We start from the raw sequence: 15,958 nt of genomic DNA, 5'->3' as shown, positions 1-15,958 counted from the left end.
CCTGTGCTGGGCTCAGTGATGTGAGGAGGACTCACAGTAGCCCCCCTACTCCTGCCATCCCATCCAGGCTCCTGTTCCTCCCCACACACACCTGCTCCTCCATGGCTCCACAGCTCAGGCCAGCGTCTGAAGCAGGGACTTTCATTCTACTTTCGGTGCATGTGTTTTAGTTTTCCTGTTTTGGGCCAGTGAAAACATATCTGTCTACCCTTATATGTGTCTATCTCCTGCAAAGCAGTCATAGGTAATGTATGCGTGCTCAGTCAAGTCTGACTCTTTGTGACCCCATGGACTGTAGCCCACCAGGCTCCTCTGTCCATGCGATTTCCCAGGCAAGAATACTGGAGTAGGTTGCCATTTCCTCCTCTAGGGGATCTTCCCGACCCAGGGGTTGAACCCGAGTCTCCTGCACTGGCAGGTGATTCTTTACCACCAAGCCACCCGGGAAGTCCTGTAAAGCAGCCGTAGTGAGATGTTGACCATGGCGTCCAGGTGGTGGGATGTCGTGTTCAGTGTATAATTCAGCTTCTCTGAGTGCTCAGATTTCAGCAGTAAAATACTCGAGGGGGAAGCCACTTGCTTTTCTGTCAATGTCTGTCGCCTCTTTCTCTTCTGTGCTCTGGGTTTTGTCTTCTTCCTCTGCCCACAGAGGCAGAGAGGAGAGGAGGGTCAGATAGTATGGGGGTGCAGCTCTCGGCTATTCCTTCCCCCAACCCCAGCACCCTCTTTCACAGGTTCAGGCCTGGTGACCCCAAGGACTAGGACAAGAGCCGAGAGCCTCCAGAGGAGTGTTTGCATCTCCCCTGACGTCCTCCCACTGGAACCAGTTTCCAAAACACACATCCATCAAAGGCAGAAACGGCTACCATTTTACTGGTTCATCATCAGTAGAAAACACACCTGAACTTCACCTGTGATTAAACACTGCTTGAAAATATTTTAATATATTCCAGAAGTTCTCAGGGTCAGTTATGGGGGAAATGTATATATTCATTTAAAATCCACATTGAAGATGTCTCCCAATAGGTCAAAGACAATAAAAATTAAAACAATGGAAATATTGGTCAGGGCCAGGATGACAGAATAATGATAAACAAAATTATGTGCAGGGCACTATCCACACTTACATCTCAGGGCAGATACAGTCCTCATCCCATTTCGGAGCAGCCACACAGCCTGCCTGAGGTTCCACAGCCAGGAGCAGGCAGAGCTGGGGTCCTGACGTGGCCTGTCTGACCCCCTCCTCAGCGAGCTGTTCCTACACCCACTGCCCCTGCTGGGCATTCCGCCCACACTGAGCACTGCCAGGGAGCAACAGGGCAGCACGGGGGGAACCAGAAACTGTGTGCACGCAGCCCAGGGAGCCAGGCTCGGTGGGGTGGGAGGACACTTTACTCCCCTCTGAATGGGTGGGGAGAGCCTGGAGGATTTTAAGCAGAGGAGCGACTTGTGTTGACTTGTGTTGAAAGGACCACCCGGCTTCTGTTGAGAATGGAACGTAGGCTGCAAAGTCAAGAGCAGGCAGGTAGTCCCTGGGATGTTTTGCAGGTGGACCATGGGATATGAGGAAAGGAGGGTTTGGGGATGATGTCAGGGCTCTGCCTGAGCGACAACAGGACACAGTTGCTATTTACTGGAATGGGGAGAGTCTAGAGGAGCAGGTTTGCAGGCAGGAGAGACAGAGGGGAAGGAGAGCAGTCAATGTTGACTATGTCACCTTCAAGGGGCCTTCCAGACACCCAGGAGGTGGGTCACAAAGGCAGCCGGACGAGCGCTGGCTGGAGACACAGATCCAGGTGTCACCCCCATGTGGTGTCAGAATTCATGAGTGGACGCTGTCACCTACAAGAACTGTCCTCACCAGGAACAGTGCCATTCCTCAGGGAGTGTGGCAGAATTTTGTGGGTGCATCTTTAGCTGTCACCGTGATTGGAGGCAGTACTGGCGTCTACCCAGTGGGAGGATGGAGACCCCAGACATCCTTCCAAGAACCTGGCAGCCTGGCACAAGGAACTGTCTGCATCCACATGCTTCACAGATCGCTCAGACACTAACAGAGCTGGAGCATCTTTGATTGTTATCCCAGTGGAGAGCACCCCTTTGTTTTACGTATAAAGACAATGTGTTTCTTTCTTGTAAGACTTTAAGATACACTCAACTTTCTAAGAAGAACAAGGGAAGACTGCACTTGGGTTCATAACTTCACCAAGAGTGCTCAGCATTCAAACCATCACCCCAGCCTTCCCGGTGCCCAGGTCATCAACACGATAACCCTGAATCTGTCTGCCTGGAGCGGCCACATCCATGGGGCACCAAGAAGCATCACAGGTCCTTCAGTGGAGCCACACACAGGCAGTTGCAGGTGGAAACGTGATGATTTAATTATAAATGATGTTCCTTCTATAGTTAGGATGCTACAGTGATTTCTCCAGAGTGTGTGTGTATGTAGGCCAGTGACAAGGTCTCCGAGTTTCATCTCAGGGTGTAAGGGAGGTACCCCAGTCCACTTATGTTAGGAACCCCAGGGGGTGAGGAGGAGCCAGCAGGGGAGACCTGGTTGGGGGAGGGGAATCCTGAGAGGAGAAGCCCAGATGCAGGCCAGTGGGGCAGTGACACCTGGACTATGAGGACCGTGGTGACCCTGAGCCCGTCCAGTGGACACTGGGGTCAGATTCTGGCTGGAGAGTCCACATGGTCCATGCAGGGGGTAGCCGTCTCTGTCCAACTACAGATTTCCTCTTGAGCCCAGAACACCCTGATGTACCCCCTTTGCTCTGTGCCTTCAGGTCAAGCTATGCTGGGGCCCTCCTGGGGCCTGCTCACTGCCTCAGGGCACCCAGCAGCCCTGCCCGGTGTCCCATCCATACCTTGCTGAGTCGGGACTCAAAAGCCAGCGAGGTGGAAGACTTGGAGCTCTTCATGCCGGGAGAGGGGACGGGGAGGGGCCGGGGGCGGTCCACCCCGTGGCTCCCTGCCCTGGTCACTGGACTCCAGGGCTTGGCTGCACTCCTCATGTTTGTCCCAAGGAGTCCTTCTGTACAAAGAGTAGAAAAGAAAACCCATGTGTCCACACTTGACAGAGCTTCACCATGCACCATGGGCATCACCGCTGTCATGGAGAACAAGCCTCCAGATGAGGATGCACAGAGAGCACCTTCCTCCTGAGATGGTACCTTCCCACCAGGTTCCTTTCTACAGCTTCACAACAGCTCTCACTGAACTACTGGAAACACACGGGCACCATTACCGATGTTCTGACATGGGTTGTGGTGGTTCAGTCACTAAGTCGTGTCTGACTCTTGCAACCCCATGGGCTGACCACTAGGCTCTTCTGTCCATGGGATTTTCTAGGCAAGAATACTGGAGTGGCTTGCCATTTCCTTCTCCAGGGGATCTTCCCAACCCAGGGATCAAACCCAGGTCCCCTGCACTGAGGCATTCATTACTGACTGAGCTATAAGAGAAACGTTATGACATTACTCTTCAGCAATGTGGAAATACATGTATCTCCCCACATAAAACAGGCCAGCTGGAGTCGAGACATACTATATCTGTAAGCCTTGCCATTTTAGGGTTGACAGTCGAGCAACTTACATAATTTTCAAATAGACATAAATGAATTACTTGAAAATTCAATTTCACAGAAGCACAGCTTATTTTTCTTCTTTCGGACAAAAATGGTATCAATTAAAAATTAATTGGGAAGATTTTGATCAGGCAGACCTGCCATTATAGGGTAGAGTTACTCAGTTAAAATATTCTAGGAAAGACAGTTTGTGCAAAGGAGCAGGATATGGTTAAAAACCTGGGGGAAACCCACGTCCAAAGGTGAGGAAGGTGGCCTACGTCCTGCCATCACTGCTGAGGACGTGGGCCGGCTGGCCATGAACCTCTGAACCCATTTCCCTCTCAGCAGCACAATGGGACTCCGACTCTGCCTGTCCTTGTGGATGCTCACGACCAGGGAGGTGAGGTCAAGGACCAAAACCACAGATAAGAAACAAACTGGAAAATGCACTTTAAAAAACACCACCAGGTGACTGGACTTCCCTGGTGGCACAGTCAGTAAAGACTCCACCTGCAGTGCAGGAGACCTGGGTTTGATGCCTGAGTCAGGAAGATCTCCTGGAGGAGGAAATGGCTACCCACTCCGGTATTGTCACCTGGAGAATCCCACGGACAGGGATCACAAAGAGTTGGACGTGACTGAGCGACTGAACCACCACCAACCACCAGGTGACAGCGACGCCAGTGGCTGCACTCCCAGGTATTCAATCATGTCCAACTCTTTTGCGACCCCATAGACTGTAGCCCACCAGACTCCTATGTCCGTGGGATTTCCCAGGCAAGTATACCGGAGTGGGTTGCCATGTCCTCCTCCAGGGGATCTTCCCAACTCAAGGATTGAACCCTCGTCTCCTGTGGCTCCTGCGTTGGCAGGCAGATTCCTTACCACTGCGCCACTCGCCACCCGGGAAGTCCCAGCACTCGCAGGAGCCGGGTCTAATTAACTGCTCGCCTCCTGGATCGTAGCTGGTGCTCAGCAGCCCTGGGCCACCTCTCCCCTCACCACATCCCAGGACACCCCTTTCTGCCCCTGAGAAAATGAACAGGCTGCCTCTCCCAGCCTGGCTCAGTGGGGATGTCTTCCTGTTCTCGTCTCCTTTCTCAGGGACATCATTTCAACCAACGGCCTCCCAGCTGGGGCCACCCAACCCCTGCTCCTACTTAAACAGTTTAGCTGGTGGCCAGTGTCCAAGACCGTACCTGGCACTGGCTCTGAGCACTGCTATCCTGGCAGCTGTGCCAATGTGACTACAGGTGAAAATAATATTTTAAGACAGCGATTTGTTTTCTAAAGCATTTCTGAGAAAAATTACTCACGATTTCAGTCATATGACTAGTTCAATAGTTTATTAGTCTCAGCTTGATTCCAGGTATCACGATTTTTAAGATTCTCTATTTAAACAACCACTTCTTGTGTATTTCACGGATGTTTAGCACCAGCTATTTTTCTTTCTCGGCCCACAATTTTTAATGCTTGTTTCCACAGCAACAAGGAAGAATTCCTAGGTTAAGACCTATATAGCAACTCATTAGGACTCTCAATATAAAATGAATGAACATAGCCTGAGTGATTCTTGGAGAGAATCACTGATGAATTTTACCCATGACTGCAGAACCAACCAGTGACATGTCAGTCTGACTCATGGAGACAACAAATAAAGTATCTGTTTAATCAAGGCACTCTTTCAGGTGATGACTGCAACTACTTAGAGATGACTGTTGCAGGACTTACTTGGTGAAAACATAGGTGATTCTATACCGAATCTGTGCTTTCCAAAATCTACCCATTAACCCAGAAATGAAATGCATCGTACTCATTCCCCAGAAGGAAGATAAGACCTTGAAGAGGAAAAGCAGACGGAAGGTGATAGAAAATCTTCCCAATGTTTCCCTAAGCCCTTGGCATAAAAAAAGAAAGAAAAAGAAAGGAAGGGGGCTTCCCTGGTGGTCTAGCCTGCCAGTTCTGGGGACACAGATTCAGTCCCTGGCTCAGGGAGATCCCACACGCCACAGGGCAACTAAGCCCATGAGCCACAACTACCGAGCTCATGCTCCACAACAAAAAAAGCCACAGCAATGAGAAGCCGGTGTGCCACAATGAAGACCCAGAGCAGTCAAAAATAAATAAATAAATCTTAAAAAAATAAATAAATAAAGGAAGGGAGGAAAAAAGGGAGGGGGAGGGAGAAACAAAAGAAGAGAAAGGAAAGGGGGAAAATGCATCTCAGTCAAAATTCCAGATCGAAACCTTAATCTCTGGCAACAAACCTGACAGCCTTCCAGACAGTCACCTGAAAGGCCTGCAGCCACTTCTCGAAGGCTGCAGTCACTTGCTCTGAGGCAAAATTCTGGGGTTACTTCATTTGCATCATCACATCTTTATTCCCCGAGAACCTTGAGCCCAATCTGATAATTCCTCCCCTGGGCCCGTCCACACTGCCTGACTCTTCATCCTTCGCTCCCTTCACACGTCTTTCCTTCATTTTCCCAGATGGAGACATCTATCTTGTATTCATGCACCAGCCAGACTCTTCAAATTCCATCTTCTTCCAGAATTCAAAATATATAGAAATGAAATAAGTAACATCTCCCTTTGAACCAGCAAGAGAGTCCTATTGGTAGGGAGAGTGCCGGGGGAGGGGTGCTGGGGTGGGTGCTGTGTTGGGGGGAATACGTCCTGAGGGGTAGCGGGCTTCACCAGAGCAGTGCCACTTTCCTGGGACGAGGAGAGGACGAGGGTGCCGGGTGGGGGTGCTTCAACCTCCAGCCGGCCTGAAGGCCTGCTAGGCGCCCTGCTCCCCACTCTCCACGTCTAGGACTTCGTAAGGCATCGCCTGCCCTTTCCAGCAGGACCAGGTCTTCCTTGTGTTCCCCAAATCTTCCAAGGCCTCTTCTTTCCTTTGCTCTGCCAACACCCAGCCCTGGGCTTTCCAGGAATGGATCCCAAAAGGAACATCCCTGGAGCCATCCACCCACAGTGCTAGGCCTGCTCTGGCCCTACTCTCTGTCCACTCCCCAGGATCCTCCTGCTGGAATTAGGCAGAGCACCAGGCCCACTCCCAGCTTCTGCAGACTTTCACCCAATCCACTTCCCACTGCCTCCTCTCTGACCCTCCTCTCCAACCCTCCTCTCACCCCTCACCCATGGCCTGGCGCTGCTCAGCCCTCTTCATGTGTCATCAAGCCCTCATTATAACCCTACAAGGTAGCATCACCCTCAGTCTAAGATGGAGACACTTGGTTCTGTTTAGGAGGTTAAGGAACTTGCCCAAACCACAGAGTTTATGATACAGCCAGGATTCAAATCCAGTTTTAATTGGCTCTTACACACCAGGGATGGGTACGGCCTCCCTGGGTAGTGTTCTGAGGAAAGCACACAGGCTTCTGGATCCAGAGCTCCTGGTCCGATTCCACCTCCACTGCTCACTGCACAGGCTCAGACGTGCTTTTTAAAACACTACGATTCCCAACATCTTCACCTGATAAACGGAGTTTTTGGTGCCTGCATCACACAACAGAAGACACTCAATTAGCACCAGCTGCCTACTCACAAATGTTCACAGTGTTCAGCCAAGAGCTGCTTGGCTTTGACTCAGCAACGCCCAGTGATGGATCCACGGACTCAATGTCCAGTGGCCGGAACCAGACAGACACTCCAGACGTAAGCAAGGTCTCTCCTTGCTCCAGAGCAGCCTGTGTTCACCTGGAAACCCGACAGAGGGAAAGTGCAGAGGAGGGGGAATAACGAGCAGACACCCCACAGTCACTAGGACTGGCCCCAGTGGCTGAAAGGCAACACCGTGTGCATGCTGATGAACGACACTTCTCTTAGGTTTATGAGTTCATAACAGAAAATAGACAGATGGGTTCCAGCCAAGCACAAGATGATGGAAAAAAAAAAAAAGATTTCTATGATTAATTCCCTGATTCCTAAAAATTCTTCTAACCAACTCAAGAGGATCAAACTGATCAAGAAATTACAGTTGACTTTTGAACAAAGTGGGGCTTAATTTATTCATCATTTATAGTCAGCCCTCCATGTCTGGGTCCCTCCATGTCTGTGGTCCCCTCCACGTCTGTGGTCCTCCCACATATGTGGTCCCTCCGAGTCTGTGGTTCCTTGGTATCCCCAGATTCAACCAACCATGGATCAAGATGTACTGAAGGATCCGCTGTGGAAAAAACCTACTTGTAGGTAGATCCATGCAGTTCAAACCCGTGTTATCCAAGGATCAGAGGTACACTTAAACTTAAGAACTCACTCCCAGGGCTGTTTTCCTTAAATTGTTCATTTTATATTCTCATCAAGCTTCTTTCCTCTCTAGAATGGTGTAAGGCTTCTATTTAAACCATAACTCATAAATTGAGTGGAGTTAAGTAAAAAAGATGGAAGAGAAGGAGAGGGAGAGCACAGTCAGGAACATGACACGGTCCATGCAGCGGGAGGGTCAGACAGCATGCAGCTCAGCTGCTTCAGCACCGCCTTCAGAGCTGTGCTGGGGGGCTGGTGTCTCAGGCCTCAGACTGGTTACCCTTTTAAGGCAAGAAAACCGAAAGGCAGCCGGGAAACCATTCTGGACCATCGCAAATAATAAGGAGTGTCTGGGGGTGGGAGAGGGCATTCAGCTTTGCACTCTGAGTACAATAAGCCCCAGGAAGCCGAGAGGAGGCATTCAAGTCTGAGAACGAACAAAATAAGCATGTTCACATAGCTCAACTACCAGGGGACTCGGCAGGAAACAGAAGGCAAGTGAATGGCACGCTGAAAATATCCAGCAAGAGCTTTCTAGAACCGGCGCTGGGCTTGCTCTTGACCTCTGCAGTGGGGTGGGCGGAGGATTCTGCCCCCAGGGGACATCTGACAGTGTGTGCAGCTGTTCTGGGCTGTCACAGCTTGGCGGGGTGGTGCTGGGGCTGGAGCCAGAGATGCTGCTGGACACCCCAGTACCCGAAGGGTAGCCCCCCAACGAAGAATGATCCTGCCTAAGCTGTCGGGACCCCAGGTTGCAAAACTGAGTTCCAGAGGAAGAGCCAGGCTCCTCAACTGGCACCTGGTTCGGTTCCCACCCAACCTGGGAATGTTTACACTGAAAACCTGGCCTGGGAGCAGCCAAGGGAATCCCGGACTCAGGCTAGAGGCCAAAGGAAGCTCTTCAAAGCTTATTATTTCCTGTTGGTCTTGAGATGAAAAGTCATCCCATTTTGTTTAGATTCAATCCTTCCCAGTATATAAAGAACAAGTTTCTACACAGCATCAGAAGGGAAAAGGCAAATTCATATGGAGGACTTCCCTGGTGGTACAGAGGCAGGATAGGAATCGGCCTGCCCATGCAGAGGACACAGGTTCGATCCCCATCTGGAAAGATTCCACAGGCCAAGGGGCAACTAAGCCTTCGAGCCACAACATCTGAGCCCAAGTTCTAGAGCCCTTGAGCCACAACTGCTGAAGTCTGTGAGCTTAGCACCTGTGTTCCCCAACAGGGGACGCTGCCACAAAGAGAAGCCCAAGCACCGCAATCAACAGCAGGCCCCGCTCACCACAACCAGACAAAGCCTACAGCAATAAAGACCCAGCTCAGCCAAAAAAAAATAAATACATAAAATTTTAACAGAAAGTCATTGATCCCATCAGTAGAAGTCATTGGAAGAAAATGAGAACCAAGAAGGGATGAAACAAAACTAAACAGAAAAGGACAACTGCACAGCACCAGCCCCACCATCTCAAGCTGAAAATGCAGTCTAGAAATGGAATAGGGACTTGCAGAAACTATGACTGACCGCCACAAGGTGGAGACCATAACAAATAGGGTTTAATCTGGAATTAAATAAAAAAAATACAGGAGGCTCTGGTCTTTAAATATGAAACACAGATCCTGGAGAGAGAGGCTGTAATCTGGAAGCTATATTGAGATCAAACCCTCAGAAATACTGCCCTGGGCCATCCTTCTGTCTCCAAAGCTGAACCAAGAAGCCAGCGTCCCACAGAGCTGGTGGCCACTAACCAGTGGTTGTTTCCTTACCTAGAATGTGGCTTCACATCAAAGAACGATAGAAAAGAGTCAAGGCCATACAAAAGGAGATGGAAATAAAGTACTTCAAGAGCTCTTTCTATAGGCACAGTTTCAAAAGGTCTATTAAAAGAGTAAGAATATAAACTATTGTCTGTTACCAAGAGCATTCAGAGGGAAGGACAGTCTTTTCAACAAATGGTGCTAAGAAAACTGGGCGTCCACACCAAAAGGATGAAGTGGAACCCTTACCTTACACCATAGGCAAAAGTTAACTCAGAGTGGATGAAAGACCTAAATGTAAGAGCCAAAACTGTGAAACCCGCAGAAGAAAACACAGGGGAAAAGCTTCATGACATTGGATTTGGCAATCGATTCTTAAATATGACACCAAAAGCACAGGCAACAAGATGTACTGGATGACAACAAAATTAAACACTTGGGACTCCCTGGTGGTCCAGTGCCAATGCAGGGGACACAGGTTCAATCCCTAGTCTAGAAAGATCCCCCATGCCATGGAGCAAATAAGCTCATACGCCACAACTGCTGAGCCCACGCTCTACAGCCTAGCTCCACAGCATGGAACCACCGCAATGAGAAGCCCATATTACTGCAAGAGAGAATAGTCCCTGCTCACTGCAACTAGAGAAAGCCTATGCACAGCAGTGAAGACCCAATGCAGACAAAAAGTCAAGTAAATAGAAAAAAAATTTTTTTTTAAATTAAACACTTCCATGCATCAGAGACAGAGAAGGCAATGGCACCCCACTCCAGTACTCTTGCCTGGAAAATCCCACGGATGGAGGAGCCTGGTAGGCTGCAGTTCATGGGGTCGCTAAGAGTTGGACACAACTGAGCGACTTCGCTTTGACTTTTCACTTTCATGCACTGGAGAAGGAAATGGCAACCCACTCCAGTATTTTTGCCTGGAGAATCCCAGGGACAAGGGAGCCTGGTGGGCTGCTGTCTATGGGGTTGCACAGAGTTGGATAAGACTGAAGCGACTTAGCAGCATGCATCAGAGAACCCACAATCAACAGAGTGAAATGGCAACTCGCAGAATGGAAGAAAACACTGGCAAGGGTTTGCTGTGGACTGAATTGTGCCCCTCCCCCACCACACTTATATGTTGAAGCCCTAATTCTCAAAGTGATTTCATTTGGAGATAGGGCTTTCAGGGGGTGGATTAGGGTTAAATGAAGTGATAAGGGTGGGTCCTCATCCCGCAGAAATGGTGCATGAGGAGCAGCGGGGAGAGAGACCTTTCTGCTGCACACACACCGATGAAAAGCCATGCAAGGACATAGTGAGAAGACAGCAAGGCAGGAGGAGACCCCACACCAAGAACCCAATGGCCACACCTGTCCTGGGACTTCCCAGCGTCCAGAACTGTGAGAAATCCATTTCTGTTGTTTAAGGCATTCAGTCTATGGTATTCTGTTATGAGCACCCAGGCAGACTAAGGCAGGGTTACCACCCGGAATATACAAAGAACTCCTGCAACTCAACAACAAAAACTAACCTGATTTTAAAATGGACAAGGGGCATGAATAGATACTTCTTCAAAGGCGATATGCGTGTGTGCTTGGTCATATCCGACTTTTTACGACCCCATGGACTCCAACTCGCCAGTCTCCTCTGTCCATGGGACTTCCCAGGCAAGAATACTGGCGTGGGTTGCTGCTTCCTTCTCCAGGGGATCTTCCTGACTGAGGGACTGAACCCCAGTCTCCTGTGTCTCCTGCATTGGGAGACAGATTCTTTACCACTGTGCCACCTGGGAAGCCCAAACAAGATATACCCATGGTCAAAAGTACACTAAAAGATGTTCAACATCAAGGAGATGCAAATCAGAACCACACTGAGATACCATACCATACTCATTAGGATAGCTACTACCAACCCAAACCAAGCCAAGCCAAACCAGAAACAACAAGTGTTGGCAGGGATGTGTGACAAATCTGGAACTCTTGTGAACTGTTGCTGGGAATATAAAATGGTGCAAATGCTATGGAAAACAGTATGGTGGTTCCTGAAAAAAATTAAAAACAGATTTTACCATATGATCCAGCAATTCCACTTCTGGGTACATTCCCCCAAAACTGAAAGCAGGGTCTCAAAGAGATTACTGCACACCCATGTTCACAGCAGCACTATTCACAACAGCCAAAAGGTGGAAGCAAACCAAATGTCTACTGATGGATGAGTAGATACACAAAAAGTGGTTTATACATGCAATGGAATATTATTCAGTCTTCAAAAGGAAGAAGAAGCATGGATGAATCTCGAGGAAACTGTGTTAAGTGAAATAAACCGGGCAGAAAAAGACAGAAACACTTGTATGATTACACTTATGTGAGGTACTTACAGTAGTCAGATTCACAGGAACAGAAAGTAGAACAGTGGTTGCAAGGGGCTGTGGCGGGTAGGGGTGGTGAACAGGAGTTATTGTTTGATGGGACAGAGTTTTTGTTCTGAAGAAGAAACAGTTCTGTGAATGGATGGTAGTGATGGTTACAAAACAGTATGAATGTACTTAATGCTACTGAGCTGAACACGTCATAATGGTGAAGACAGTAAACTTTATATTACGTGTATTTCACCACAACAAGTTTTAAAAATGTGATAAGAAAGACAAAACAAAGCAAAAATTATAGTGGAGGAGGGAACTGGATTCATCTCAATTTAGGCAGAAGCATCTTGAATCATGGCTCAGCAGTAAAGAATTTGCCTGCAAAGCAGGAGATGCGGGAGACAAGGGTTCCCTGGGTTGGGACGATCCCCTAGAGGAGGGAATGGCTACAGTCCATGGGGTCCCAAAGAGTCAGACACAACTGAGCACATGCGTGTGCTTGCACACACACACACACACACACACAATTGAGTCATAATCTTTGTTCAGTCACATGCCCCTGCCTCTGTCTGGGACATCAGCTGGGAAACAGGAGAGCTCAGAGAGGACTCTTTACGAGGGAGTGGCCTGTCTGAAAAGCAGCATAGGGGAGGTGCAGAAGCCAGGCCAGGACAGGATCACCCCCAGCCTGCCAGGTCAGGGATGGAGCAGCCGAGCCCCTGAGGGAGCTGGACCAAGAGGAGAAGCTGAGCCCCCAGCAGAGAAGTGCAGCCAACCCAACCACTCAGGAGGATTGGGATGGGGGAGGAGCTGGGGACAGAAGGGCCTCGAGTGCTTTCTCCCTGCTTTCTCCCAACTCCTGACCTCCACTGCTGCTCAGGGCTCACCGAGAAGTATGTGTGTTGGGGGGTGGGTAGGGGGGTGGGTACAGATGCAGCATCTGCAAGAGACTGGTGATGTGGAGGGACAAACAGAGTGAGCTCAGGGGTCTCCCTGTAGAAGCCTCCCCAGCCCAGGAGTGCCTCCTCAGGGCTCCACCCTCATCTGACCTTCAACTCTCTGGGCAGCTGACCTGTCGCCTTCCGGGGAGCCGCCAGCCCCAGCACAGACTGGCCTGAGTCAGCAGCTTCTCCTGACTTCCCGTCTCTACTGTCAGCTGGGCCTCCTCCCGGTCTCCCTCCCCCAGGGCCTGGGGCTGCCCCTCAGATCCTCAGCTGCCTGGGGGTCCAGCTCCTGTGTGGATCCCTGCGCTCCCCCCTCCTTCTCAGTGGACTGGGAACTCCTGCCTGACTCAGCCTCAGCATTCGGCCAGGGCCGCTGCTCACACACAAAGCCATAGTTCTGCTGATGTGCCTAAGCTTGAGCGCTTCCCGAGATGGACCCGAGCTCGACCTTGTTCCCAATCAAGGGACAGCCCAGCTGGGCTCCGCCAGCCAGGCCAGCCACAGCCCAAGGGACAGTCAGGCCCCACCGATGCACCTGCAGTCCCCACAACCCTCCTCAGAGACCTCCCTCTATGAATGTTCCAGTCCCTCCTGTGAGGCTCTGCCAACAAGGCCTTCCTATACTCACCACCCCACACCAAGTGTCTCTCCCCACACTCCCCTGCCCCAGCCCACCCTCTCCTTCTGCTGCCGCATCCTACAGAGGACAGACGGTCTCAGCTCTGCTCCTGCCCATCCTGCCCAGGACAGTTAAGGCCACTCAGCTGCCAGAGGGCTTTTTAAAAACACAAAGCATGTAAATGGCTAAGATGGTAACCTTTATGGTATATGTACAATTTAAATTTTAAAAATTATTTTTAAAAACATACAAGTCAGGCCATGTCCCTCCCTGCGGAGAACCTTCCTGTGGCTTCTTCTCACTATATTTAGAGTAAAAATCCAAGACCTTTGTCACAACCCCCAGGTCCGAGACCTCTGTCCAGAGACCCCATCTGTGCTGTCAGAGGGCCCCCCCTCGGACATGCCCAGCTGGATCCCCTGGAGGAGCGTCACACCTGGAAGGTCCCCCAGCTCTTCACACGGGGTCGGGGGGAGTCTTCCTCCAAAACGCCTTTTCCCTCCAATCTCTGCATGAGCTTCCGACTCATTTCTTCAGGAATTTACCACTAGACAGAGACTCTGGCTGCCCCTGGCCATCCTTCGCTGATCACCTGCCTCACCCACCCCACGCAGCTCACCTCCCGGTGCATCGCGGTATTCCCGGTGCACAGAGCAGGTGCTCAGCAAACACTGGTGAATGAACGCTAGAGCCCTTCTTTCACTGAAGAAACAGGTGCAAGTGTCTCCTCGCTATTCCTCTATTAGCCAGGTGCCTAGATTCACAAAATCAGTGCTGAATTAGTCAGAGAATACAAAGTGGAGCCAGCCTTCCCAGGTGGCTCGGTGGTAAAGGAGATGCCTTCCAATGCAGGAGACTCAGGTTTGATCCCTGGGTTGGGACGATTCCCTGGAGAAGGAAATACTCCCCACTTCACTACTCTTAGCTGGGAAATCCCATGGACAGAGAAGCCTGGCGGGCTATAGTCCATAAAGTAATAATGAGTCAGACACAACTAAGTGACTAAACAATAGCAACAACAAAATGGAGCTACAAAGCAATGATAGATAGTCCTCTTCCCTAAGACCTATAGATGCCTCTAAACAGTTACCAAGGAAACTAAGTGGCTCTCAGGATGAGAACCCCATGGATATTGATGCAGAGCCTTCCAGCACTGGTATATTGAAAACGGAGTTCATGTGGCTGTATCAGCGTCAGCCTTATGAGATTAATCTCACTAACTTGTTACATACGGGGAGATAGTTCTTGTAGTCATTCAACACCAAATCTCTAATTCATCTCCTGATTCATCTCCATTCCTGACTTTATTCCCAAAGGATGGCTTTAAAAAAAAATGTGTGCTATAATTCCAGTTTCATAGTAATGGTCAACAATATTTTACAATGTTATGCTTTAAGATTTCAGACATCTTAACTGAAACATCACAATACAAGAATTTAAAGTATCAAGTCTAAGTACCTTTTGTGCAACCTTTTCTGTTTCTTTGTTCCTCTGGGGGCCCCCTCTCTGCCAGGTGGGACAAGGGGCAAACCCTGTGATGTCAGTGGCACAGCTTCCAAGGAAACCAGCGGCCGCTTCTGACTCATTCTGTTCTGTTTCCTCCAGAAACAATGCAAGCACTACAGGGCATGCCACTCCACCCCAGCCCCCCAGCAAAACCCCATGCCCTCCACCCACTCACTTCAATGCACTTGTCCTACAGAGACGGGGGGGTGCACAAGTCCCCTCCCTCAGCACTACTGGGCAAAGATGCAAACAGGGACCCTCCGTCCACAAGTGCAGAGGTGGGGCCCCTCCCACACCCACTTCCCAACCCCCCACCCCCCACCACCACCTTGCCCCCAGGCTCACTAAACTTCAGCCACAAGGCCTCAGGCCAACAGGAAACAGAAGCCAGGAGGAGGCAGCTGTCTGCAGACACAGGAGAGGCAACTCCCATGCTCCACGCTGCACAGGCTCCCAAGAATCCACGAGGCTCACCTCCCGTGGCCCCTGGCTGAGAAGGTGGCTCAACGATCCACAAGCTGTGGTGGGAGATGCTAGCATTCCCCCGACTCTGACTCAGGGCAGGAGCACAGGCGTGGGCCCTACTGCCCCATCACAGGCCCTGCTGCACCATGTCACAGGCCAGGCCTCCTCGGCCACGTTCCTGTCCCCTCTGATACATTAATCACAACAAGTTAAGTTTCTCTTCCCCTAAAAGGAGGTGCTCCTCCCCACAGGGTCCTCCTGTCTGCAGATGTCAGAGGCAGGCGCCTTTATGACGCCAGGAGGCAGGGCGCTCACCGGGTGGACCCCAAGCTGTCTGGCCAGTTTCTGACTGTGAGTGCGTCTGTGTGTATTTCTCTGTGTGCATGTCTGTGTGTCTGTGTTTGTGTGTGGTAGTGGGAACAACCAATCTGTTTTAGGGTTTTATAAACAGAAGTCTAGTTGATTTACAATGTTGTGTTAGTTTCAGGTGTACAGC

General features: G+C 50.2%; 1 protein-coding gene across 3 annotated transcripts in view; it reads right to left on the bottom strand.

The window, feature by feature from the left end:
- SPECC1 (sperm antigen with calponin homology and coiled-coil domains 1) overlaps positions 1-15,958 on the bottom strand; it is a 170,022-nt gene that overhangs the window by 144,770 nt on the left and 9,294 nt on the right. For all 3 annotated transcript variants that reach the window (XM_040245875.1, XM_040245876.1, XM_040245878.1), the window contains exon 2: positions 2,868-3,034. In XM_040245875.1, the coding sequence (XP_040101809.1) occupies positions 2,868-3,014 (147 nt within the window). In that variant the 5' untranslated portion in view covers positions 3,015-3,034. The remainder of the gene's footprint in view (positions 1-2,867; positions 3,035-15,958) is intronic.

The sequence above is a fragment of the Oryx dammah genome, unplaced genomic scaffold, assembly GCF_014754425.2.
Source record: "Oryx dammah isolate SB20612 unplaced genomic scaffold, SCBI_Odam_1.1 HiC_scaffold_8, whole genome shotgun sequence".
Taxonomy (NCBI): domain Eukaryota; kingdom Metazoa; phylum Chordata; class Mammalia; order Artiodactyla; family Bovidae; genus Oryx; species Oryx dammah.
The sequence above is the reverse complement of the archived record's forward strand: the minus strand, read 5'-3'. Positions and strand labels throughout refer to the sequence as shown.